The sequence below is a fragment of the Aythya ferina genome (assembly GCF_964211825.1).
Source record: "Aythya ferina genome assembly, chromosome: 6".
NCBI lineage: Eukaryota > Metazoa > Chordata > Aves > Anseriformes > Anatidae > Aythya > Aythya ferina.
In genome coordinates, this window is record NC_140303.1 from 14,336,903 (window position 1) to 14,362,825 (window position 25,923).

General features: G+C 41.3%; 1 protein-coding gene across 1 annotated transcript; it reads left to right on the top strand.

Moving 5' to 3' along the window:
- Nucleotides 1-1,052: 1,052 nt before the first annotated feature.
- NOP58 (NOP58 ribonucleoprotein) lies at nt 1,053-25,307 on the top strand. The gene is made up of 15 exons (XM_084524358.1): nt 1,053-1,203; nt 3,848-3,924; nt 5,696-5,748; nt 7,576-7,700; nt 8,429-8,565; nt 9,683-9,747; nt 11,028-11,162; nt 12,013-12,158; nt 13,109-13,235; nt 13,850-14,013; nt 14,644-14,778; nt 16,003-16,064; nt 19,121-19,254; nt 24,065-24,189; nt 24,948-25,307. The coding sequence occupies exons 1-15, from the start codon at nt 1,159-1,161 to the stop codon at nt 25,002-25,004; spliced, it is 1,587 nt and encodes a 528-aa protein (XP_084380484.1). The 5' UTR covers nt 1,053-1,158; the 3' UTR covers nt 25,005-25,307.
- Nucleotides 25,308-25,923: the final 616 nt, after the last annotated feature.

Consider the following 25,923-nt stretch of genomic DNA (forward strand, 5'->3'; position numbering starts at 1 on the left):
CATAATTCTTAGATTTACTTGTTGTTCCGTACAGTACAGTCAGTAATAACAACTAAAGCTCCCACGACCTGGGGTTCAGTTACCTATCCCTATACATAACGTAAAAGCACAACAATGAAATCTGCATACATGCTAAGTACCCGCAATGCTGACTCTCTGCCCCTTCTTACTCACTGTGGTTACAGATATGTTACGTCCCCAGGGTACAAACCGTATTGGTGCAGTACCTGCAAAACTGGTCTCTGTTCAGCCCATAAGACACAGGCATGTCAACAGAATTCAGTTTCATTTTTTAGCAACCTAAACACAACAGAGAATACGTTTAAAAATAAAAATAACACTTAAAAAACAAACAAACAAACAAAAACTACCTAAGTCCCTTCCCCAAAAAGCCCAAAGCCCTTCTTGCTCCTGCAGCCACCACCAAGCCTGCATTATTTCTTTCCTTTAATAACCTCGCTTAATTCTCAGGTGTAGTATCACTTCTCTAATTTCTCTCATTTGTAACTAATGTCAAACAGCTGAAATCAATTATCATTTGCCTCTAGTAATTCAGATGGGAGTTTAACTTCCTTCTCCACAGCTGTGCATGCAGTTCAAGAGGCAAGTGGTGTAGTATTTTTAAACCCATTGGCCTACCTATGCTGCACAAAGGCTCTCCGGTCTGTCGAAAACAGCTTTCCTAAAGCTGACCTTCAACCTACAACTGATCTGTAATCTCGTAATAGCAGTGCAGGTGCTTGGGAGGGGTTAGTGCTGGTAAAAAGGATGAATACCATGTTCTAAGGGCCTCCCTGAGCCAGCAGTACTGAAGCAGTGCTTTAGAAGTAGAGAGAACCTGGAAATTGCCCTTTTAGCTGAATGCCACCTCTGTGGTAACGAGTTCCTGGACATGGTTTGGTTACAGCGCGTACAGGGCACGCTGCCGGCGCTCCGCAGCCGCTAGGGGGCAGCGGCGCCGCGCGCGCTCCCGCCCGCCACGTGTCTCGCGGGCGCGCGCGGCGCTTCCCCCGCCGGCGGGAGCGGTTCCGGCGGGGCCGCTGCCCCCGCCCCGCCTCGCCCCGCCCCTTCCGCCGCGCTCCCGCTCAGGCCGCGGTTCGGGCCCGCGCTGCTCGCGCACGTGGCCGCGCCGCCAGTAGCCAGCCGGCAGCCGGCAGCATGCTGGTGCTGTTCGAGACCGCCGCCGGGTACGCCATCTTCAAGGTGCGGGCAGCTGCCGGGGGGCGAGCCGCGGGCGGGGTCCTGCGCCCAGACGGGAGGGGTCGGGGGCGGCCGTGCGGCCCGGCCTGGCTCGGCTCGGCTCGGCTCGGCCACCCGCGTGGCCACGCGGGAGAACGGCGGAGCGGGCGGCGAAGGGGCCGTGGGTTGGGGCGTGTGAGGAGCAGCTGAGGCCCCTTGGTGTGCTCAGCCCTGAGCAGAGCAGGCCGAGGGGAGGCCTCATGGCGGCCTGCAGCTCCCTCACGAGGGGAGCGGAGGGGCAGGTGCTGAGCTCTGCTCTCTGGGGACAGCGACAGGACCCGAGGGGACGGCATGGAGCTGGGACAGGGGAGGGTCAGGCTGGGGGTTAGGGAAAGGGTCTGCACCCAGAGGGCGGTTGGGCACTGGGACAGGCTCCTCAGGGCCGTGGTCACGGCATTGAGACTGCTGGAGCTCAAGGAGTGCTTGGACAACTCTCTCAGACACATGGTCAGATTTCTGTTTGGTCCTGTGTGGAGCCAGGAGCTGGACTCAGTGACACTTCTGAGCCCCTTCCAACTTGGGATGTTTTGTGGTTCTTTTCTGTGACTTTACAGGAGGGGCTGAAAACAGCCCGTATTATAATCAGTGAAGCCGAAGTCGGCATAAAGCAATGGTAAGAGGAGAGAGATGCGCAAAGAGAAATGCAGAAGTTCTGCAGAAGTGCTGCAGTAGCAGACGGGTGCAGATGTCAGCAGCTGGGGCATGGTGCCTGGCTGTGGTGCGTGTGCGAGGCAGCTAGAGGGCACCAGGCAGCAAGCAGCAGAGTTCACAAGCAGGCTTTAAACACTTCCTGTCTGAGAGAGCGGACTGCAAATGGTACCTAGCTTAGATAGCGATAGAGCTGGGAACCGTCTGCTGGATCTGAGCATACACAGTATTTTATTAAAATACATGTTTTGAGACAGGCGTTGTTTTTCCGTTCTCGTTCTGTTTGCAGTGCTAATGCCAGATATGGAGAGTCATAGCCACACTGCAGGTCTGCAGGGCAGCGAGAGCTCTCTTTTCTGAGACACAGTAGTTGCAAATTTATGTAGTTATATTTGTACATCCATCCTCTATCAAAGTATTCCCTGTAGAGTTTAGCTTCAGTTTGCATTTTTCGTTTTTAAAGCAGCCTCTAGAGATAGTTGCTGCTGCTGTTTTGTTTACTTTTTAATTATTTGAGGGCTGGATGGAATTTGGGCTTCTGAAACTCTAGAAATAGTTGTGGTCGCCCACTCCCATTTTCAGCAGTACCCACAGGTATCCATAGCTAGCATAACTGCTCTACCTTTATGTTTTGGTGGTCAAGTGCTGTTTTCCTCTCAAAACAGGGTAGGTCTCAGCTATTCTGTCATTGGTGTTGCTCCTATCGAAGAAACAAAGAGTCTAAAGAAAAAGGGAAAATGGTATAACCATGTTGTGGATCTCAGAGGGCTCTTCCCAATGAGTCTTGCTATCATGTGGTGCATAAAATGTCTGTAGGCAGCCATAATTTTTATATGCTAGCAACCTCAGTTTAGCAGCTTGTATATATTTTTCTCTGTGTGTCCACGTCTGTTCATAGAAGGTGACAATTCGGTCATCTTCGGGATAGAAAGGACAAACTGTAGCAAGGAGTCAACAGGCTGGGCAAAGGAAGATTTGCCCAAAGGGCTTTTAGTGCTTCAGTGTCCTGTGAGAGATGAGTTACTGTGTTTACTTGCTCAACTACTAATTCAGTTTAAAAAATATGGTTTTCTTTGATCTGTGTTCAAAAATCTGCAAGGGAGCAGAATCTTGTAATCCCTGGAAGGATTTTTTGCACTGCACTTAATCAAATTGCAGTTGTGTTGGATCTAAGTTGCAGCAACAAAACCACAATATTTTTGACTGAGGTATTAAAGAACATAATGTTGTAAGGATCTTGCCCATGTTGTTCCCCTGAGCACTTTTCTAGGAATTTGCAGTACACTTGGCATTTTATGAAATGTGTGTAGGATCTAGGACTGTAATTGTTATTCTCCTGCTGTTTAATAGACTGAAAGGAGATCCCCTTTGACCAGAGCTGGGATTAAGCCATTGCAGCCTCTTAAGTAAATTTTGGCTCATTTGATTACTGAGCTGTGGTGAAAAAGTCATCTATCTAGAGACATCCCTCTTTCTTCCTTGAGTTAGCTCAAATTCATGACAATAACTTGTGGGATCACTCCTTCCTGTGAGGTGTCCCAGACATGTTTGTATTTTCCCAGAGCAGAGGCAGGTTTGGTTTTGGGTCACTGGGGTTGTGAATGAGTCTTGTAGGTGGTAGAGCAATCCTGGTTTTGATAAACAAGGAGAGGGCTTTGCTTTGATGGTGCGGGTTCAGAAGAACCCAGCCATTATTGAGCAACTTCTGTAATGCAGTTGAAAGTAAATTCAATGCTGTAAATATTGTTGTATGCTGGATGGAATTATAAAGGTAAAGTTGCTGAGAGAGAATGGTGAAACTGGAAATCATGGTTGAATTAACTGAATCTGTTGAATTAACTTCCAGCAGTTGGGTATGCTATAAATCTGTTTCAGGTCTTCTGTGCTGAATGCAGGTCTGAAAATTGGTCAGAAGTGCTTTAAATATAACTGTGTTGTTTTGTTTTTGTTTTGTCTACAGGTTCTTAATGAGAAAAAGCTCCAAGAAGTTGACAGTTTATGGAAAGAATTTGAAACTCCTGAAAAAGCAAACAAAATGTAAGCAGCCTTATGTGGGGGTGGCAGCTTAGCTTTTGGAAGGACGCGACTGCCTGTGTAGTTCTGCATATCTGAGGTTCATAAAGAAGTATTGATTTTCATTTTTCAGTATTTTAAAACTTAAAAGGTGTGAGCAACAGTAATGTGAAATTAGATACTGAGACAAACTTTAGGTGCAATATCAGAGTGAGTGAAAGAAACATATATTTGTTTTTCAACTTGCAGTGTAATTTAGCCGCAGAAGCTATTACTATATATCACTGAAGCAAAAAGCTAAACAGTATTGTGGGGCGATTTGAATGTTTTGACAAGAATATGTGAGTTTGTAATGCTGAAACTGGCTGAAATAAGGTTTTTGTGCTCACAGGAAATTATTGAAATAAATAAAAAAAAAAAAGGTTTAATCCATCTGAAACTAATAGCATGTGAATCCTGTAAATTGAGGGTTAGTCTTGTTGCCAATACCATCAGTGACTGTTAGTGCCGCTGAGCAGCTGCACGGGGGGTTGCGGTGTGTGGTGACCAAGCTGGCCTTTCTAGCAAATCATTCTGAGATTGGGAACAATGGTGAATTCCTGCCAAGTCCGTATAGGGTGTTTTTACTGGAAAACTTCTAACCAGCTCTGGTTAGAACAGATACCTCTGAACAAGCTATGCCTTGCGTTTCAGATTTACCCTGCTCTGGAGGAGTATTTAGAGGAGAGGACAGAATATCCCACATCCGTCAGTTTGTAGTGTTGTTAGTCTTGTCTTGGAAACATCATCTTGGCCCCTTGCTAGAGAGGATGTGGCTTCTAATGGATCTGTGCTCCGATTCAGTATTTCCGATCCTGTATTTCGTGTGTTTATGAAAAGGCACCAAAATAAGCCTGGAGCTTTTGTTGGGCTTGAGTTCTTAGCTGTAGCATTCAGCTTTATCTGTGACCTTGCTGCTTTTGCAGATACTTGACTCACAAAGAGCAGTGGTTAATCAGAACTGGATTAGTCAAATGCCTGTCCCTGACAAGGAATTTACTGGATTGTGATAGCTTCTTAACCTTAGCTCTAGGTATCAACACCACAGATTATGTGAGGGGGAGAAGGAACTTGAGCCTAAGGAGCTGGCACAGTGTATTTAAACGCCGTTCATATGATTTTGGCTCCAGTCAGCAGTTTGGGCATGAAAGAATTTTCTGTTTGCTAGTTGTTTGTTTTAAGCTCAACTCAAAACTTGTGTTCTAACATATAATTAATTACAAGGGAGGATTTGAGGATTCACGGGCAATGCATGAGTTCACTTTTAATGTCTTTGAAAGTGTATTTGGTCGAAAAACAAGTTAAATCTGGGCTGCTCGCAGAGGCAGAAGGTTCCCTTTTGAAGATGAGTGGGAAGATAGTATCATCAGTCAGCAGTGACACCTACTTAATCAGGGTGCTGCTGTCTTGAAAATCAGATGGTTGGTATCTGTCCTTAATTATGAACTACAAATGAAAAAGTGGCTTAGGTTTTCTGATTGTGTTCATCTTAAATAGAAATACTAAATCAAAATTCCTCCTTGAAAACAAGCTTATGGGACGCAGCTGAAAAGTTACATCAGGTTTGGAGTTAATCAGCAGGTTTTGCTCTCCATTGCTCTCCCTCCTTTTTTGAGGGTCTGGATATTGATTTCTTGTTCTTTTACAGTTCCTGTCTTGTCTGTAAGACTGCAGTAGTGGTGACAGGAGAAAAAAAGTTAATTCTAGCATTTCTTTTATGTACATTTGTTTACACGTGTATTTTTTTCTTCTGTAGAGTAAAGCTGAAACACTTTGAGAAGTTTCAGGACACAACAGAAGCTCTTGCTGGTAAGTGAGAGTTAATGCTGTTCTTACCAAAACCAAACCCACCACACTAGTTCATTCATTACTTGCCTCTGTTCTTGCTCTGTTTTTCCTTTGCTTAGTTTTTAGTTCATACTTTTTTTTTTTTTTCCAAAGGCAACTGTTTTTGTTGTTTTGATGTCATCCACTCAGTCTGTAGTGTAGCAGAGACATAATGAAGTTTGTTTTTTTTATTACCATTATTGCCCAAGTAGTTTCCTGATGAGCATCATGTAGAAGTTGGACTGATGTATGTAGTCTGTTGTCAATGATGGATTCTTGTTGGAACTGAATGTAAGTGATACGAGTCAACATTTCGTCACTACCACTGAGACAACAGACAGATATCAGAGTACATATATTACAAATGCTCTTGTTTTATGGACATGTTGTGCCTGTTTTTTTCTTGCAAAAAATGCTTGTATTGCACTTTAATGAATTTCAGCAGTTTATTGAATATAAGGCCTTCACTTTTTTTACTCTTTAAGCACTCAAATAACTTGACACTGCAGACTGGTTTGAACACAAATGATAAAAGAGCCAGCTAATCGTTCAGGGATGGCATGATTATTACTGCTGAATTCACTGTTACTGTATGACTTCTGTAAGTGTATGTTTAACATCACACTATCAAAGAAAGGATCTTCATATTCAGATGTAGCAGGGATAGCTTATGATGGAAGGTAAGGAAGCAGTTTAAAAATGGAGATGCTATACACACAAGTAAAATGGCTGAGATTGAAGCTGCTGTATGTTTTTCTCTACCTGGCATGTTTTTTTGGAATATGTTGCTTTTTCTTAGTTTTAGGTTCAGATCGTGTAGTCAGGATTTAAAAAAAAAAAAAAAAAAAAAAAAGTAAAACTGAAGTGAAGTAGTAGAGTTTGTGGTTTATTTGGGAAAGGGGGGAGATTACTCAGACTACTTATGTCACATTTATTTTGAAGGGAAAATGATCTGCTTGTTTTAACTGGCTTAGGAATTATTGGTTAGCTTGAAAGCTTCATGACTTATCTCCATTATAGAACGGATGAGAGGAAGGAGGAATCTGAACACAGCACTTAGATTTTTACCCTTACATTTCATTAAGGTTCTGGAAGTCAAGAATCATTGGCTTCTGCTATATATACTATGGTGAAGATGTTACATCAATCACAGTTCAGTGGAGCACAAAGCTGACCTGCAGAGAGAGTTGTATAAGTGCCATCTTAAAATACATTGTGTGGGATTGTAAAGCTTTTACAGATCTATTAATACTTGAGTACAAAAAAGTCCCTTTAAAACTCTTTAGTCTGCATGGTGTGTATTAAAAGGGTCTGTGTCTGACTTCCCAGTCAGTGTGCTTGGCGTTGTTCTTTGTTGGACATTGATGGATGGTTATCATCATCAGAGGATGCAAATAAGCTGTTACTCAATTTAAGTTATTGTGGCGGTGGATTAAGGGACCTGGAAAATGGTTGGTTAATTAAATCACACACAAAATGTTCTTTTAAAACCTTGCTTTCTGAAATGTGAAACCTATAGCTAAAGTATACAATGTACATATAAAATTCCTTAAAATTGAAAGAACTAAAACTGAAAGGACATGGAGAAAGGTGAGGCAACTGGGAGAAGGGTTCTTGATTTGGGCCTTCAAAAGGGCAAGGATACAATTTTCTTCTGTTGATTTTAGCTATTTCATGGTAAAGTAGTACTGCAACTCAGACTAGAGCTATGGTGGGCAGTCAAAATAAAAGCACTAAGCTAGAGGTCCTATTGTTACAGGTTTTAGGAGGGGAAAGAAACTACATCTTTGGTCTTCTCTTTTTCTACAGCATCCACAGCTCTTGTAGAAGGCAAACTCAGCAAGAACTTGAAGAAAATTCTGAAGAAGATAGTGGCAAAAGATGCTCATGAACAGTTGGCTGTAGCAGATGCCAAACTTGGGGGTGTCATAAAGGTGATAAATGACTGCCATTTTTCTTTTGTCTCATGCTACTGAAATCTTACAGATTCCAGAGATTTTAAAGTTGTTAATAATGGAACATGTTGCTGATGTTTTGTTTGTGATATGGAAGATAGCTAATCCTTGTGATCAAACGTGTCCTTCAGTTCCTGTCTACCAGAGGAAGGAAGAAGTACAGTAGAGGTGGTCTGCTTTCTCTGCTATCTCTTAGGTGTCAAATCCTAGATTCCTGTCTTGTGTTTGAATGTTGCCTGTTCCAAAGACTTTTATTCTGACCCTGTTCTCATCATGTCTTAGGAGATTGGTGTAGGATGCAAAAGGAGTAGGATTCCATGTTGAAGTGAATATTGCCAAGGACAGTGAAATAATTACTCAGTTTTGTGCTCAGAAAAAGATCCCAAAACCTAAAAATCTGAACACTCTATCTTTGAATTTTCTCTCTGTAGCCAAACTCTTAATAAACTGCAAAATCTTTGGTCTTCATTTCCGGTGTCTACATAACAGAGCCTTAACTGTAAATTTCCCCTTCAAACTGTGTGATTGTTACAGTGTAGAGAACTGAGAGTATCACTGCCTTGAGCATCAGAGAAGACTGGACCTGTTGAGTGACCATAGGATGGGATTGGGAAAGCTGATTTTGCTAAGATAAGGCTACTGGAAGAAGGACTTTAGAGGAATGCAGTTGTCATCATTGACTTGGATCATTAATTTCTACTCTGCAGGACAAGTTGAATTTGAGTTGTATACACAGCCCAATGGTTACAGAGCTGATGAGAGGAATCCGTTCACAGATTGAAGGGCTTATTACAGGCCTTCCTTCTCGAGAGATGGCAGCGATGTGTCTGGGTCTCGCACACAGGTGAGTTCCTAGAACACCTTTATTTCGTCCCATGTTTTCTGCACTCCTTTGTCCTTAGCCATGTTATACTTGAAGTGTCTGAGTGCATGGCATGGCCTAATATTCACTCTAAGTCACTATGCCTTTGTATCTGGAGTCTTGTTTTATAAAGATTTGTACTCACACTCTAAGGAAACCCATCAACCTCACCCAAAGTCAGTTGATAGCTTCCTTTTGCTTGTTGTTTACTATAGGATTTTGTTTGAAATGTCTCTGTAGCAGTTTCAACCATTAAAACAAGCCATGTATGGTTTGTTTAAAACTCTGCTGCCACTTAGAGACAGGAAGAATGTGATTTGCTAATTTACACTGTCATATATACGTTATATAATGTCTTTCCCCTCTCTGCATCGTTATCTTGTTAGGATTAGTGGAGAATTAGTGAAATACAGAACTGTTGGATCAGCACAGGGTCAAACATTCATGAGTAGCTTTTAATATTCTTACATGTTTTGGTGTAGCTAATTCTTTAAGAATGGATTTTTTGCTGTTAGGATGCCTTGAAAATAGTCATTAATATTGAAAAAGTACTTTGAAGATGGAAGTCCTCAGTGTTATCATGCTTCAGTAGTATACTGAAAACTTTTAAACATACATGGAAAGCCAAATGCAAATAGGCTTTTCCAAACAGTGAGAATCTATCTGTTCTAGCAAGTTTCTTCTCTTACTAGCATTGCTGGTATTTGCTGCTGGGTCAGTAGCATTTTGTGGATCACCTCCAACCACTGCAGAACTAGAAGTGCTGTTGACAGATAGCTTTTGTGGGGAACCATGCAGAAAGAAACCGACATCAGGAAATAACCTGCCTTAGTGTTGGCGTTCACTGGTGCATGTGGTAAAGATAGCCTTAGCTTTCCCTTTCACCTTGTTTGTAGCATGTGTGCATGTACAGATGTCACAGCTGTTGTGAAAGCATGTGTCAGCTGGACTTCGCCACTGGTCACAGGTGAGAGTGGTCAGTGGGATAAAATTGAATGAATGTACGGGCAGCCATACTCCTGTAAAATAGGAACAAGCAGGGCATGCTTTGTGGTGGGATGTCAGGAGGCTGATGAAACTGTACTTTTGTCTTCCCCAGCCTTTCCCGATACAAGTTGAAATTCAGCCCAGACAAAGTAGATACCATGATCGTCCAGGCAATTTGTAAGTATATTTACAGCTTAAATTATTCATGGATTCAGCTTAAGATAGCTGACTTCTTTACAATGGTTACAGAAAAGTACTGCTGTCAATTTCCTCCTAGCATTTGTCAGTAAATTGGGTAATTGTGTTCAGCTAGGCTTAAGGTTTGTTTCCTTAATAGGGTTTGCCACAAGCAGAGACACTGTTAGGGTGATACAGTAAACTGATGTCCATTTTCTTAGCATGGAGATTAGCAGGCAGTGTTCAGCCCTCTGAGGACTTTGCTTTCCAACATGCCTTGCCTCTGAGTAATTTTGGGAGAGTGTCAGGGCCCCACAGTCAGAATTTCTTGAGTCTTCATTTTGGTGGTAGCTTGCATAGAGGGTAATGTGGAGACACTCTTACGTTAGATATATAAAAAACAAAACAAAACACTGCAGTATTTAATGCTGTATTTCATGTCCTTGATTTCGTAATGGAAAAGACTGAAATCCTAAACACAGTTAGGAAAGCCTATTCCTCATTTTACCTTGACATCAACATTGTGATCAGCATACTTGCTGTGAGGTAGTAGTGAGGAATCCTGTTTGGAATATTAATTCCCAGACTGTTGTCAATGATGAAACATAGTTAAGCTGAAAGTAATGATTTAATTCAGCTCCTTCGTCACTACCACTGAGACAACAGATGGGAATGTTGGTATTATGTTAGCGGGAAATATTTTAGCCTCAGGGCTCTGTAGCAATATATGCTGTGGGTGTTACACCGATGTCGTAAATCCAGTTATCGGTCATATCTGGTAACTGGTGAGCCCGTTGGATTTGTTGGATATATTTATAAAGGCAATTAAAGGGCTTATTACAGTCAAGTAACTGAATACAAGATCAGTTTCTTACAATTACAGGCTTTTTCTATAAAGTTTATTAGATGGATGATTTTTGCATCAGTCTTGTGTGGGTGGCTCTAAGAGGAAAAGTCACGCTAGCTCCTGCCCTCCTTCCGGGAGAATGTGCTTTACAGCTGTTGTAGGAGTCTGTTGTCCAAGATGGTCCCAGTGATGAAACTTCCAGGCTGCACTCAGGGGAATTCTAATATTTCTACAATATTGTGTCTAAGATTATGCAGCTCTCTGAAGAGTTAGGACTTCTAACGTACTGCAGCTTGTGTTTCATTCCAGAAAGTCTTCATAAGGATAAAATACTTTTGTTACTGCCCTTTACATTATTTAAATTTGTTGATATAAGAGTTTTCCATGTTTAGATTACATTCAAGTAATAGAAGTCCATTCTTCTTTCTCTTAGCACTTCTTGATGACTTGGACAAAGAACTGAATAACTATATTATGCGCTGTAGGGAATGGTATGGTTGGCACTTCCCTGAGCTGGGTAAAATCATCACAGATAACCTAACGTACTGTAAATGTGTGCGGAAAGTGGGTGAGTAATAAGGAGGCATGAGCCTGAAGTATGTTTCATGTTAGTATACAATGCATTATGACAGGGATTTGTAGACCAGCCGCTCGCTCATCCAGCGAGTCATGATCACATACACAATCCTGCTATCAAGAACTGGGCTGGTAGAAAAGTAGCATATGCTGTCTGTATCTTGATGCAACTTAGAATTCTGAAGCTTAATAGAAAATCAGTAGCAAATGACCAGCCAGTTTTTCATGGACCACCAATTCTTACAGTCACAATTAGCACATCATTTTGGAAATTAGCTGCCAAATACTGATGTCAAGAGAGTCACTGCCTCTTTGTGGCTGTTCTCTGAGACTACAGCTGCTATATTTTTTCATTATAACAGAAAGAATAGTGAATACATTATTTCGGACCCTCGCTTTTCCTCTTAGGCATGTATGTTGCATAAATTTTTCTTTTAATAAGAATTTTGCAGTTAAGAGAAAAACTTGTGGTTTTAAGGGAACTTTTTTTTTCTGATTGTAGGAAGAATTACTTAGGCCTGGTGAGTTGTAAATGACTGCTTGCTTCCTGGTATTCTTCCTTTGTTAATCTTGACTGAAAATTTTGCAGCCATCAGCTACTGAAAAGGTGAAGTGTTTAGTGTCACAAAACAAAGTCTTTTTTTCTAGTTCCAAATTTAATCTTTCTAACCATTCTCAGATAGTATAAACAGAGTCTGAGCATTAGCACGTTTTGGGACTTTAGAATAAGATGATGGCAGACTTGACTCACTGTTATTTTGGCCTTTTATCTTTGTCTCTGTTCTTTTTGTACTTGTTCATCTTGCCCCCAGTGCAAACATGCTTTCATTTGTCCCCTGCAGGAGACAGAAGAAACTTTGCCTCCTCTGATGTTTCTGACATCCTACCAGAGGAGATCGAAGAGGATGTGAAAGCTGCTGCTGAGATTTCCATGGGGACGGAAGTATCAGAAGAAGATATAAACAACATAATCCATCTCTGTGATCAGGTATGTGCATGTATGCGAGTAGCAGTAGGAACTCGATGTTAGTTAACAATATTAGAGCCTCTTCTGCCAAGGAGAGATTTTCCCAGGCCTTTCTAATACAGTTATGATGGCAGTGATGATTCCTATATTGTTGCTTTCCTGATGTACAAACATGAGGGTGCACAGTCACTACCTCATCTGAGCCATCTCAGACTGCTGGTACCTGCATGAAGTCTTCTGAACGTGGTAGTCTTACTTTTGAGTGGGATTTTGATGTCAGCGTTTTTTGTAAGCCCTTGGAAGAATGGTACCGTACAGCCTCTTTCTAACCTGTCAGTTTTGAAGTTAAGTCATAAACCCTGGGTTAAAAGCAGAACACTGAAGTCCAAAAAGAATTAAGAGCCCTATCCTGCTTTCATTTGTACTGCCTGTGAATTCCTTCTGACTTCAGTGGTGCCAATTGTGACTTTACCAGGGAGTGGCAGGGTTAGGAGTAGTGAGTTCCTGTTCTTGGTCTACACTGGGCTGCTTTTTTGTGTGTTCTAATTGTGTGTATTTGTATAGGAGAAGTACAGAGCATTTATCCTATTTCAAGAGAATGGTGGCAAAGATTTATGTGAAAACTAAATGTTCCAAAGGTTTTGTCCTAAAGAAAATGTCCTTACTAAGAATTCTTGTTCTGCTTCGCTGTCTTTGGCATGTTGTCAGCTGCTTTGTCAGGAGCTTTGCTGAGAAAATAAGTTGTATAGAGGAATGAGCAATACTGATCCAATGTACTTCGTGGACAGAGCTCTGCTCTGGGAATATGCCCTATATAAAGCTTTCTATTACTGTGGTTCTTGTCTGTCTGCAGTTTGCGCCATTAGCCTCATTGGTTAGAATTCTCAGCACTTCTTCTTTCAATACATTTACCTCTTAGATTTGTCTGTCAGCTAATACTGATTCCTGTAACCAACCTCTGTCTTTGCCAGGTGATTGAAATCTCCGAGTATCGGACACAGCTGTATGACTACCTGAAGAACAGAATGATGGCCATCGCTCCTAATCTCACTGTCATGGTGGGTGAACTGGTTGGAGCAAGGCTAATTGCTCACGCAGGTGGGTCATACTGGCTTAGCTGACCTAATCAGAGGTTTTCTTTGAGGAGCTTGTCAGCTAAAAGCATTATGCAAGGCCCTGATGAGCACCTCTTGTTAAAAGGAACGTGGTTCTTGAGGAGTCTTGAGAATACCAGCATGAGCTTGGTTTGGTAGTAGTCTGTGATGATGTAGTTCTTGGTTGGCCTGAGTTCTCTTTGGAATATGAGGGCAACTTAAGTCACTACCTCTTCTGAGACACTGAGCTCCCTGCTGATAGTCCAGTAACTATTGACATAAGATAATGAAAAGCTGGCTTTAAGCTTTTACAGTCAGACCATCTCAAGTTAGCAGCCTTATTTTGGGTTATCTATGCTTCAGTTGTGTGGTTAATGCATTATTGCTGCCAGGACAGTGTTTTATTGAGTTAGACTTCTATTGCTGAAATTGCACCAAGATAGTTAATTTAAGCATGAAAGATTGAAATGGCTTACCTGTCCTTCAGGAAATGAGCGTGAAGCAGCCCTTAGAGAAACAGATGGCTCTGAGCTTGCTGCTTTTGAATGCTTTAGGAGTCTAGCATCCTGCTTGTTTAGCTGCTCACCTGAAAAATCACTCTGTGCCACCTCTTTCTAGGTTCCCTCTTGAATCTGGCAAAACATCCAGCTTCAACGGTTCAGATACTGGGTGCTGAGAAGGCACTCTTCAGAGCACTGAAGACGAAGCGGGACACACCTAAATTTGGCCTTATCTATCATGCTTCTCTGGTGGGACAAACCACTGCTAAAAACAAAGGAAAGGTGAGTTGCAGAACAGTTTACAGGGTTGGCTTTTTTGAAGCATGTAAGTCTGATTGCTTGAGCTTCCCATTGAGACGCTTTCCATGGCCTGCTCTCTTGTGCTTTGTGATTATGTGGAAAGTGCCACTGTCCCACGAATCTTTGGGTGTCATTTGTTCTTATTGGGAAAGGGGAATGGGGTTGTCCATCAACATAACCAAGTAACAACAGATGCATTCCTGTTAAGTTGTGATGTAACATTAGTTTTCTCAATGTGTATGTTACTACTTCCTTCTATGTGATAGTAAACTATGTAAGCCGTGACAGGTTTTAGTCTTGCTTAAAAATCAAATGTGTACAGTTTGCTAAAGGTAGTAACTTTTGTGGCTTGCTTTAAAGTGCTTAGGTATTTTAACACGTCAGGGTGACGGTGTGATTTGCTAGGTTTGGATGTTACTCCCTTACGAAGAAAATACGGTGTTAAATTAACAGTATTTCAGTGTTGAAGAATGATATGCTTTTTTTTTTTTTTGATTAAACACTGCTAGTAAATGGTTGCTTTGTTCTTCTGTTTGTGGGTATGGTTTCTAGATCAGAGTGAATCATCCCCTTATGTTCAGTCTTAGCATTTAATATTTTGGCCTTGCACAGATTTCTCGAATGCTGGCAGCTAAGACTGCCTTAACTATTCGTTATGATGCCCTTGGAGAGGATACAAGTGCTGAAATGGGAGCTGAGAACAGATTAAAAGTAGAAACGAGACTGAGGCATTTGGAAGAGAGGGGGGTAAGTACAGTAGAGGACTGCATCAAGCTGACATTCTTGAAAAATCTGTCTCCTATACCTCTTAAGTTTCTATCACATTTTTGGATAAACTGCTTTCAGAATCTTTGCTAGTGTCATTGTATTTCTGTAGTCTCTCCCAGCCTTGGCTGGAGCAGTAGGGTGTGTAAGCTTGTTGCATCCTTTTGTATCATTTTTTCTTGTTTATGTGCCTGTCTTCAAATACGTTATACTGAAAAGTCTTGATTCTGAGAAAGTAAAATCATATACTTACGATCTACTGTATCTCTGTATTAGTTGTAAAGGTATATTGTTACTTCATAGCTTCTTCCTTTCCCCCTTAGAAAAAAGGTCTTTGGTATCGTGTTGTTCCCCAAAATGAACACGGGATGTTTAGTATTCAGCAGCCAAAGCAAGATGTTATTTACAGCAGAGAAGATGCAAATTGCTGCATTACCCTCCCATCACCTAATACATGTCTTGCCTCTACGTGCTGTTTCATCTGTTGCCATTGGCACAGCATGCTGGAACAATGTCGGGTTCACTTTCCCTCTTTTAGCTGGTGTGCCTTCTGCGTGTGATCTTGCAAGCTACGACTGGGTGCAGTCTTCTAAGCTAGAAGATCCGATGCTAATGCTGTAGTGCTGGCATTGCTAGCATAGAAAAAAAAAAAGAATCCAGAAAAACTTGCCTACTCCTCTGAGCATTTCATGAGAGGCAATACTTCCCATGGAAACAGAAGCATGGAGACAGGTTTGTTAATACCAAAGCACCAGGTGATCACCTGACAGTTGCAAATTTAATCCAAATCAAGTTTTGAGCCTGTGCTGTGGTTTTAAGGTTGGCTATATGCCAGGTATAGTGTGATACCTGCCCTGACATGTGATTATCCTTGCTATAAAAAAAAGTGCACAAATTTGAGTTGGTCTTGTGAATTTAGAGGTATGATGCATGTGGCTGTGATATGTTCAATCCTGTACTAGATGCCCTTTAATTGCATTGGCTTCTTGAAGAGCCATATTAGAGAGACACATGCCTTTTTCACCCTGGTTACCTCCCTGTCGTTATGCTACTTCCAGGTGTAAGACTCATAGTTACGCCAGAGCCTGACCAATAAAAGCCGCTTATCTTTCAATTTTTTAATTCCCTTCAAAGGTTGTGAAACTTGTGTTGTGAATTGTTTTCATTATGAGTAATTTGTTTTTCACTTCTAAATTTTTATTTTAGATAAGAAGAATAAGTGGCACTGGAAAAGCCTTGGCCAGGACAGACAAGTATCAAAACAAGAGGTGAATGTTTTTTCTTTTCTTTTTCCAGTTTGGCTGAGTGTAAATAACTCTTTGTATTTTTATTCCTGAGAAGCTTTTTGGTTGTGGGCTGGATTGCCTTGAGATCCAGAAAACGTGTTCTTTGCTCTTAAACACTGATAACAAGTCCCATCACTAATTGGAATTTCTATGTTCCTGCATTTTACAGTTGTAAAGCCAGTGAACTGGTGAAACAGTCCTGATTTTCTAGTAGTAAATTACTGATGTTATCAGATAACAAGCAGAGTTAGATACTATCAGCATCAGCCTCAGAAGTTGAATAGCTGGGGAGTTAATATGTAGCAGCTTTATTTAATGCAAGTCTGAATAAGTTAATTTTGAGAAAATCAAAATTTAAATTTCTTCGACACGTTTTGAAGCTGCCCTACAAACCTACTTAGTATTATTCTTAGGGAAAAAAAAAAGTTTTGAACGAAGCTCAAGTCCCATATATAATAATATTCTATCTTAAGCAATAGAGCAGTTTCTGGTGCTTTAAATGACTCTAAATTGCAGCTGAGATGGCTGAATGTCTAAGGGTTGGAGCATGTTGTTAATCTGAGCTGTGACACCTGGGTTTTTCCACTGAATTTGTTGGCAGGTATCTCACTTAACTTGGCCTTCTCATTCCGGTAAATTTTTGGTGTGCAGAAGGCACATGCTCTGCAGAAATAGGGCTTGGTGCTAGTTCTGTTAGAAAAAATAACACTTTTGCACCTATCTGCAGTCTCCAAACAAGCATCTTTCTCAAGGCTGGCTGTAACTTGCATTTCCATGTGCTGAGCATCTCCAAGTGTAGTGATGGCTGTGATTTCTGGAGTAGCTTTTGAAAGGACAACCATGTGTCAGTGAATGAAGCATCAGGGTGTATAAGGAGGCAGTAGCTTAGGGAGGAGAGGAGACGACATGAAGGCTTTTCGTCTTTTGAAATGGGGAGTTTTGAAGTTTTGCTGAGACATGTTCCTACTGTTAGGCATGCTCTGCAAACATGTCTAGGCTTGGGGAGAAGAGTTGCTGAAGATAATACCTTGCTGTACGGCTTAGTCTGGCTGTTTAGAAGGGGAAGACATAAAATGCTCATTTCATGCATTCAAGGCAATACTGAATTCTGGAACTGCTGAATGTTTTTTCGTTTGTTTGCTTTTTTTAGGAGTGGGTTGAATTCCTGTGAAAGTTAGAACTACTTTGTAACAAGAGTCTAGTGCCTATACACTGACTGAAGCGTCTGTCCAATTATCGTTGTTACCATTGTAGTAGAGTCACGGTACTACTGCTTTATGGAGATTGTATAAAGGGTTAAGCTAATGTTCTAAGGACACTGGCAAGAATCTCCTAGTCTTGTAAGGAACTACAGATTCAGCGTGAATTAGCTACATCAAAGTAACGTTTCAGAAGCTTGTTGTCAGGTAGCTTGCAGAGATGAGGTTCAAGCCAAGTGTTCTTATGCTTTCTAGAAAAAGATGCAAGGGAGTGTTACGCATCGTCATGTTTATTTGCTGATTTTTTTTTTTTTAATTTATTAGTAGGATTTTGACAATGACAAGGAAGCCACTGAGCTCTTTCCTGGGTTTAACTGAAACAGAATCCAGTGTTTTCAAGAGGCTATGTAATCAGTTTCTGCAAAGCCATATGCAGTGGTCATAGCCATAAGAAAAATCTGTGGTGCTTAGAGGAGCAATTGATGGCACTATTACCATTACCACATACTTCCTAGTCTAATCACTAGTCTCAGTTTTATTTGTAACTTGTGCAAGGTTGGCCTGGAGGGGAAGACGTACGAGGAACGGCTGAGGTCACTGGGCCTGTTCAGCCTGGAGAAGAGGAGGCTGAGGGGAGACCTCATCGCAGTCTACAACTTCCTCGTAAGGGGTTGTCAAGAGGCAGGAGACCTTTTCTCCATTAACACTAGTGACAGGACCCGCGGGAACGGGGTTAAGCTGAGGCAGGGGAAATTTAGGCTGGACGTCAGGAGGGGGTTCTTCACAGAGAGGGTGGTTGCACACTGGAACAGGCTCCCCAGGGAAGTGGTCACTGCACCGAGCCTGTCTGAATTTAAGAAGAGATTGGACTGTGAACTTAGGCACATGGTCTGAACTTTTGGGTAGACCTGTGCGGTGTCGAGAGTTGGACTTGATGATCCTTAAGGGTCCCTTCCAACTCAGGATATTCTATGATTCTATGATTCTATAAGGTAGCTACCTCAAATTCCTATGTTACAGAAGTGCTTAGAATATGGCTGGGGGAGAATAGTGTAGGGTTACTGTTTTAAAATTCCTTTCTCCTTGAGTAGTGATTCTCAATGAGTCAGAAAAAAAAACTGCTTTATAGATATTAGATGATTCAACTGCCCTTGAAAAGGTCTGAATGAAGAGCACTGGGTTTCAGAGCAGCTGGTTCTCTGCACCCTTTACAAAAGTTTGAGGCTGAGCAAAGGAGCGTACGATATTAAGGAAGAGGGAGTTAAGAGGGAGTTTCAATAAGATTAAGTATTCACCTGTCTGTCTTATCAAGTCAGTGATACAGAGGTTAGCCATTACCTTTCCTTTTGACTTGTGTTCTCTTGAATGTAATGGTGGAGAGGCAGTGCAGAAAAAGCAAAAACTAAGCTACTCTTAATCCTGTATGTCTGTTACCCTTAGGATACACTCGTATGGACCCCAAATTTTAGGGAACCATGTGCTGGTAACTATCCAGCTGCCATAGGAAGGCTTTCAGCTGCAAAGAGATCAAAGGGGTGATTTAAATGCTCTGTATCTGTAGAGTCTCAAACAGATACAAATCAGAACTGCTATCTTCTGTTCAGATCAGATAGTTGTATTTCATGGGGGTATCTCCTGTAGTGATGATTACTGATTGATGAACAATTCATGTGATGAAGAAAGGACCTGACTGCGTGTAGATGCTTTGGTAGCTGAGAAGGATTGATTCGCTAATGTTTTTGAGAGGTTGTACCGGAAAGCTACTGTACAACTGCAGGATCTTACCTTGGGGGCTAGCTCTCCTTTGTTACTTAAACCATCTTGCTTCTTTTATTACAGTGAAGTAAAAGTATATGACCCGTCTGGTGACTCCACGCTTCCTGCTGTTTCAAAGAGAAAAAAAATACAGGAGGTGGAAGAACAGGAGGAAGGGGTTGCTGTGAAAGCAAAGAAGTTCAAAGCGGAGATGAAAGGTTAGTTGCTGCAGCTGTGGTGCTGGCATATTGCTGCGTGCATCGTGCAGCGGGATTTAACACTGACAACCAGCCACTATACCTGGTTACTCTCCTCAGTTATGACATAATGTGTTAATGATAATAGCCTTAAACAGTTGTAAGGATAGAAGAACACTTCGAAAAGTAAAATCTCTACTCATTCTTCTTACATTTTCGTCAAAGAATACTGTTTCATTATGCAAGGAAGTGTTTCAACATGTAAACATAGAACATTAGAACTCAAAGTTGGAAGTTTCACTCAGAATTCATGATATGTGAACAGTTAATCCCTGGTGAGCTAAAATGGCTGCGGCCACACTTGTTCTTTACTTCTCTGAGATACTGTGTGAAGAAAGGTTATGGACTTTAACTACAAAGTACTCTGTTTTTTGTAAGGTGGTTCACTTCAGCCAACATTTTCCATCTTTTCTCCTCTGTGCACTTCCAACATCTCTGAATGGCTGACCTAATCATTCCTACATCAGTGGAGTACCCAGTAACTTGGGACTTTATGTCCTTCTTGTGAGACCTTGAGCTTGAACTGCTTCCAGTTCTGTCAACTGCACATGCATGGAGGCAGGGACTGTCAAAGCCTTCCCTTTCTGCCTTTCTCTGTACTGTTGTGCTCTAGAGAAGTTGGAGGTAGGCTATCATGGTAGCTGTCTATAAGCCTCTTAACACTCAGCTTAAACTGAGGTGAACTTTCTAGATGCTGGTTGATAGTTGGTTTACGGTGTCAGTGTACGTGGATGGAGCAACCTGTAGGAACCTAAACTTAGCTGAGAATTAAAGTTTCACTGGAGGGAGAATCCTTTATATTGTGAAGTTGAGATGTGTGCCCCAGCTTGTTTTCACGTGCTTATAATGAAACAAGGACAAATGAGTACTTTGGATGCCTGAATGTTGCCCATTTGCTTTTTGGACAGTGTGGGTGTTTTCACATCTACTGCTTTTGGTAATATTTTGAAGTAACTTCCCTTACTGTAGCCTCAGAATCGTTCCCTTGGGTCTCCCTTCCATTGTCAAAGTGCTGACATCTTGTAGGTGTGAGCTCCTTGCAGGTGAAATATTACAATCATTTCCAGCCTGGCCTCTTACAGTATGAAAAGATTATTTTTATTCAGTGGTTCATGTGTTTATAGAGGAAAACTTCCGTTTGCTTTACTTTTTTGAGCATTGTTACCTCTTAGTTTAGGGGATTGGAGCTTAGCAGTTATCCTTGAGTTACCAGGAATTACTAGAGCTGTAGACAGTGTTTAGAGTATTGGTGAACTGCTGAAATCTGTTCTGTTTAATTTCAAAAACTTGAGAAAACCTTACTGAAAGAGTAGGGCATCCTTCAAAGGTTCACAGCTATTGTTTTTACTCCAGTTCTCTGTATCAAGTGGGTCATTTTACTGGGACACTTGGGCATTAGAACTATGTTCCTACTGTGTGCCAGATGATTCAAACTATGGGAGGAGCAGTTCCAGAGAGCTTATTGACCTCTTATCAACTATATGCAGATCTCATCCTTTCAGCCTGTCTTCCTGTACCCTTTAAAATAGCACTGTCACTAAGTTTGCAAGTTCTTGTTTGACCACCCAACAAAGTACACAGATTTTCCTGACACAGGCTAGACAGACGGTGACCTTGCTCTTTTTCCAGTTGATATGTTTGCACAGCGTGCTGGGGGGGTGGTGGTGAGCCAAGAAGTTTGTTGAGTGGTTCAGTGAGTTCTGCAGTACACAGGAGAGTACAGAGGAGGTCCCAGCATTGAGATTTATATTGTATGTCCACTTGCATATGCACAAGCCTTTCATTTCTGCTGTTCTTGGCCCTGGTTTTTCTGGTGCAGTGCTCTGTTAGGCTTTTCTCTGGTCAGATTACACATCCAGACACAACGTTGTGTAAGAAGTCTCTGCCCCCTCCTTTCCTTTGCTGTTTGTGCAGCTGCATGGTAAATGGTGCTGGTGGAAAAGATGTTCAGGAAAAAGGTGAATTCTTCAGCCAGATAAGTGTGATCCAGTTCATATTATGTGAGGAAGGTAAAGAATGAGATGGGAAGTTGTCACTGAAAAGTGATTTGTCAGACTATTACTTTATTATTCACAGCAAAGGGGGAACAGTATTTTGCATTGTGCTATCCTGAAAACAGAATGTTACTGCAAGGTGTGGTGTGTGGTGTTTGCTCTCTCCCCGTTGGGAGTGCATGCATGGCAGTACTTTGGAAAGGAACTGCAAATGGGGGCACTAAGGAGGGAGGCATGACTTCAAACCATCGTTTACACCTAAAAGGAAACCAAGCAGAAGGATAGTGCCTGAAATAAGTTACTTAATAAGTTGTTTTCTAATACAAATCTGTGTTAATGGTAGGGGAAAGGAATTATTTTTGTGGCTAGAGTCTGAAACTGGATGTGGTTAAACAGAATGCATACCACTAATGGGGTCAGCCAGTGCCCCCAGTGAACTGCTTAGCTGAAGTGTCAGAATATAGCAGCAGCTACTCACTTGAAAAGGTGTTGCAAACAGAAACAAATTAATACAGGGAACACTGCAAGGCACAAGGCCTTAAATGCCAGCAGCATTATGAGGTGGTGTCTTTGATAGGCTGTGTGACTTGATTCTGTATGCATCACAAGGAGGGGGGGGTGCATTAGATGCTGTTATGTAAAAACTTGGAGAAGATTGGTAGAAAATGGGTGACTGGAACTACTACTAGTGATTTCCAGTGCTGTGCAGGGCTGTCAGTCAAACTGCTCTTCTGGGTGCTGCCTGTTGTGTCTTGGTGCCTGATAGTTGTTATGATACACAGCTGTTGTCAACTGCTGTGTATCATTAATCCAGCTAGGCTTGAGTGACTTAGAACTGTTAGATCTGCAGGGAGAAGAGCAGCACCCTCGGAGCCTCTGTCCTCATTCTGCCTAGGTACAGATATGTGAAGTCCTGCAATGAGCTTTGCTAGAAAGCAGCAACTTAAATCTTTCTGTAGGCGTCTGCTGCCAGCTGTGAGAAGTGACAGTGCCTGTGAGCGTGCAGTGCATTATCTGTGGTTGTAAATTGTGACAAGTTCCACTGCCTGATGTGTCATACTTGAAGACAGAGTAATAACAAGTTTTTTCCAGGGTACCACCCAATGTTTTGCTTGAAAATGCATAGCTTACCAATCCTGCTGAGTGAATATGTATAGCATAGTGAAATGGGATTTGTGTACTGTTGGTACAGTATAGCTTTAATGTAATGACTTATTTGTGCCACTTTTTACTTGTGTGTGTCTTATACAAGGAGGTAAGGATACTTATTCTTACATGGTTTTAATCCATTACACTTGTACACTGTTCACTGTGAATGATGTGTGTGGCAGAATCCACTTAAGGTCATATATACCAGTTCTTTTATCTGGAATCCTTTGCTGGCTTGCTTCTGTCACTTTTTTAATGTCAAAAACCTGCGTGTGTTAGCTAGCTGTATTTTGCTGTGGAAATGTCTAGAAGTTTTCTACAATGAAGCCTGTTCTATATCTGGAGGTTATGTTGGAGGCAAAGATTGAAGTATATTTTTGACTCATAATCGCATTGCTGCCCTGAGGAACTAAACTTGTGACAATATAATTAAAATGTTAGGAGGTTGGGTGTTTTTTTTTTTTTCTTGTTTTAAAAATAACAGCACTGTTTTTGTTTTTGTTCTTCTTGTAAGTGATAAGTGAGTACGCTTTCCAAAGGAAATGGATTCTGTTTTTTTGGGGGGAGTTCACTGAAAAAATTGCTTCACAGCTCTGGTAGCAGCTGCACATACCACAAATGCTACTAGTTTTGGCATCTTGGTTTTGCAGCTACTGCAGGACAACGGTTGCTATATTATGAATGTACTCATGAGTACTACATACTGAGAAATTTGGTATCTAGCACTGAATCAATTGTGCAAATAAATTCAACTTGGGTACACTAAAGTAACAGCCTGGCTACTGCATAAGCTGTCAGCTGGTTAGTGATTTCTGCTTGTTTTCTTTACCGAGAGGTTTCTAGGACTATGGCATGTATTTTAGAAAGATGAGTGGTGGTAAATTATAGTGTCTCTACCACTGTGATTAGATGTGCCAGCTGTCGACGAATAGTTCTGAAAAATAAATGTAAGAGAGCATTAGTAAATCTCTCCTTGGGTTAACAGTCCTCTCAGCTTGTATAAATAATTCAATTCCTGTCTTCCAGGGCAGAGTTTCTGCTCTTGCATTAAATGTTTTATGTCAGTTCAGCATTGAGATCTTTGTGTTTGCCAGTCTAAACAGTTAAGAAAAGACTGCTGATCTGCTTCGTAGCAGATTTCCAATGCTAAGATAAGGGAATCAGTGGAGAACAACCTACTGCAGGCTAAATGCACTTCTGATGTGGATTGTTGAGTCCTTCCAGTGCTCTTGTGATGCCGATGAAAATATTTGCCTAACTGTGGACAGTCTGTTTTCAGAAAGAGTACCTGATAATTTGGCAGGCAAATAAAACATGCAAGCTTGTTTTTTAAATGTTGAAGGCAACGTATAGGAGTGCTATTTGTGCTAGGACAGGTGAATAGTGTTGTCACACTGTCAGTTGTCTTATGTAGCTGCATGTTTTGATAATAGTAAGGAATAGTTATGCAAGCAGGGGCGAAGTGGAGAAAAAATAGGTACGGAAATATGTAAAGGGGAAGAGTATTTTTTTTGTGTTCTTTCTTAATATTTTCATTGCATCCTCTCATCTCCTAGAAAGCTTTATCTTTTGCCTTAAACGCTTCTAATAACTGACAACCTGCCACTTTTATTCCTTCTGTGGTACAGAAGAAGAAGCAGATGTAGATGAGGATGAACCTGTCAAAAAGAAGAAAAAGAAAAAGGAAAAGAAAAAGCAAGCTGATGAAGAGGAGTCACAGACTGAGGAACCACCCACCAGCCCCACAGTTGAGGTGAGGCAGAATTCCACAGCTGCTTCACCCTTTTGGGGAATGAATTCCCTTCAAAGTACATGGAGTGAGGGGAAAATATTCTTACCTATGTAACTCAGGGCATACAATAACTGTTTTACTATTTAGCAACTTTATTTTTATTATATATATCCGTCACTGTAAAGTCCAAGAAGATTTGCATTCCAAAATAAGGTCTGGGAAATCTGTGGTGGTAGTGCATCCATGCACCAAGAATCTTTCCTCTTCTTTCCTTAACACACCCTCAGCTTTAGTCTTCATTATTTATACCTCTTCTACAGAGGTCCCTTGGTGCTAATCCACAGGCATCCCTGTTGTTTAGGGCTCCTGCAGAGCAGAGGCTGTACCTGCTGAATAGATGAAGCATTGTTTGATGTCTCCTAGCAGCAGCAGAGTAGATGCTGTAGCCAAACTAATTTCTCAGTTCTGAAATTCTGCTCTTAACATCAGATTTAATTTTCTCTCCTTTGATTAGGGCAGCTACACTGTCAGATGTACACTGACCACAGTGCTGAGCTGCCAGTGGTTGTGACAGACAGCACAACTTCCCTTGCCCCCTGGCCTCACTGTGCTGTAACTATCAAGTCTATTAGCAGTAGAGGAAGGCTCCATCTCTTGAATTGTGCTGCGCGAAGCGTGGCAGCTACAAGGATGCTTTGAGTGAGCTCTGTTTCTTAGCTACCTGTGTTGCTTTGCTTCTCCATTATAGTTGATTCATAGCAACGTTTGTTTGTTTCCAGAATACAGAGAAAAAGAAGAAGAAGAAGAAGAAACCGAAAGATGAGGATGAAGACTGAGAAACAGGGGGAGACACAGGCCATGGGACAGCTGCTTCAGAGTAGTATTTCTTGACAAATTTTCTTTAGCCTATTACTAAAAACTTGTAACTTCCCAATATTGCAAGAAGGCAAGGAGATGCATTTGATAGCTATCTTTTGTCCTGGAACAGGATACCTCTGTGTGTCTGTTACTTGGAAGGATTGGTGGGTTGTTTTGCTGTTTCTTTAGTTGAAAAGCTTGAGTAAATCCTTTTTTCAAATGCAGTCCTCATTCGTTAAAAAAAAATAAATAAAAATAAAAACATTTTTATGGAGATCTTATGCCTTTGTCTTTTAACTTATTTGCTGGCTTTCTAACCATTGTCAGGACCATTTCTAAGATTTATTGTTTTAAGAGAATGATCAGCAAAATCCTCTTTCTAAATGTATAAATGTTCTGTTGTAATTTCTTATCTAAGGAATTCAAAGCTTGTAAATGTTCTTAAGTTCTCCATAAAATTGATACAAATATCAGTGCGTAATATAAAAGATGCATTGAACAGCTGAGCTGTGAAGTCTGCAATGTACTTCTCAGGAAAAGAACTTTTTAATCCTTCTTGAAACATTTCAGTTTTGTTGCCCTGACTGACGAGATTGAGGTGCAGGTTTTGAAGTAATGTGGGTTGGCTTCCAAATTGCTTCTGTGGTTGTTGTGGTAATTTTCTTCACTTGATTTTTAAAATAAGCATAGAGTAAAATGACTTTGAGTTACCTGATAATGAAATAGAAAAGGAAAGTATTTTTTTATTTGTAACAGAAATAGCCATTTGCTGGTTTTGCCATTCTCTGTTGGGGTTACAAGATACACTAAAGAAGCATCATGTGATGAAGGCACTTGGAGCTTAATGTTTATTTGACTATGCTCACCACACCATTCCTTAATTGTCAACATTTTTTT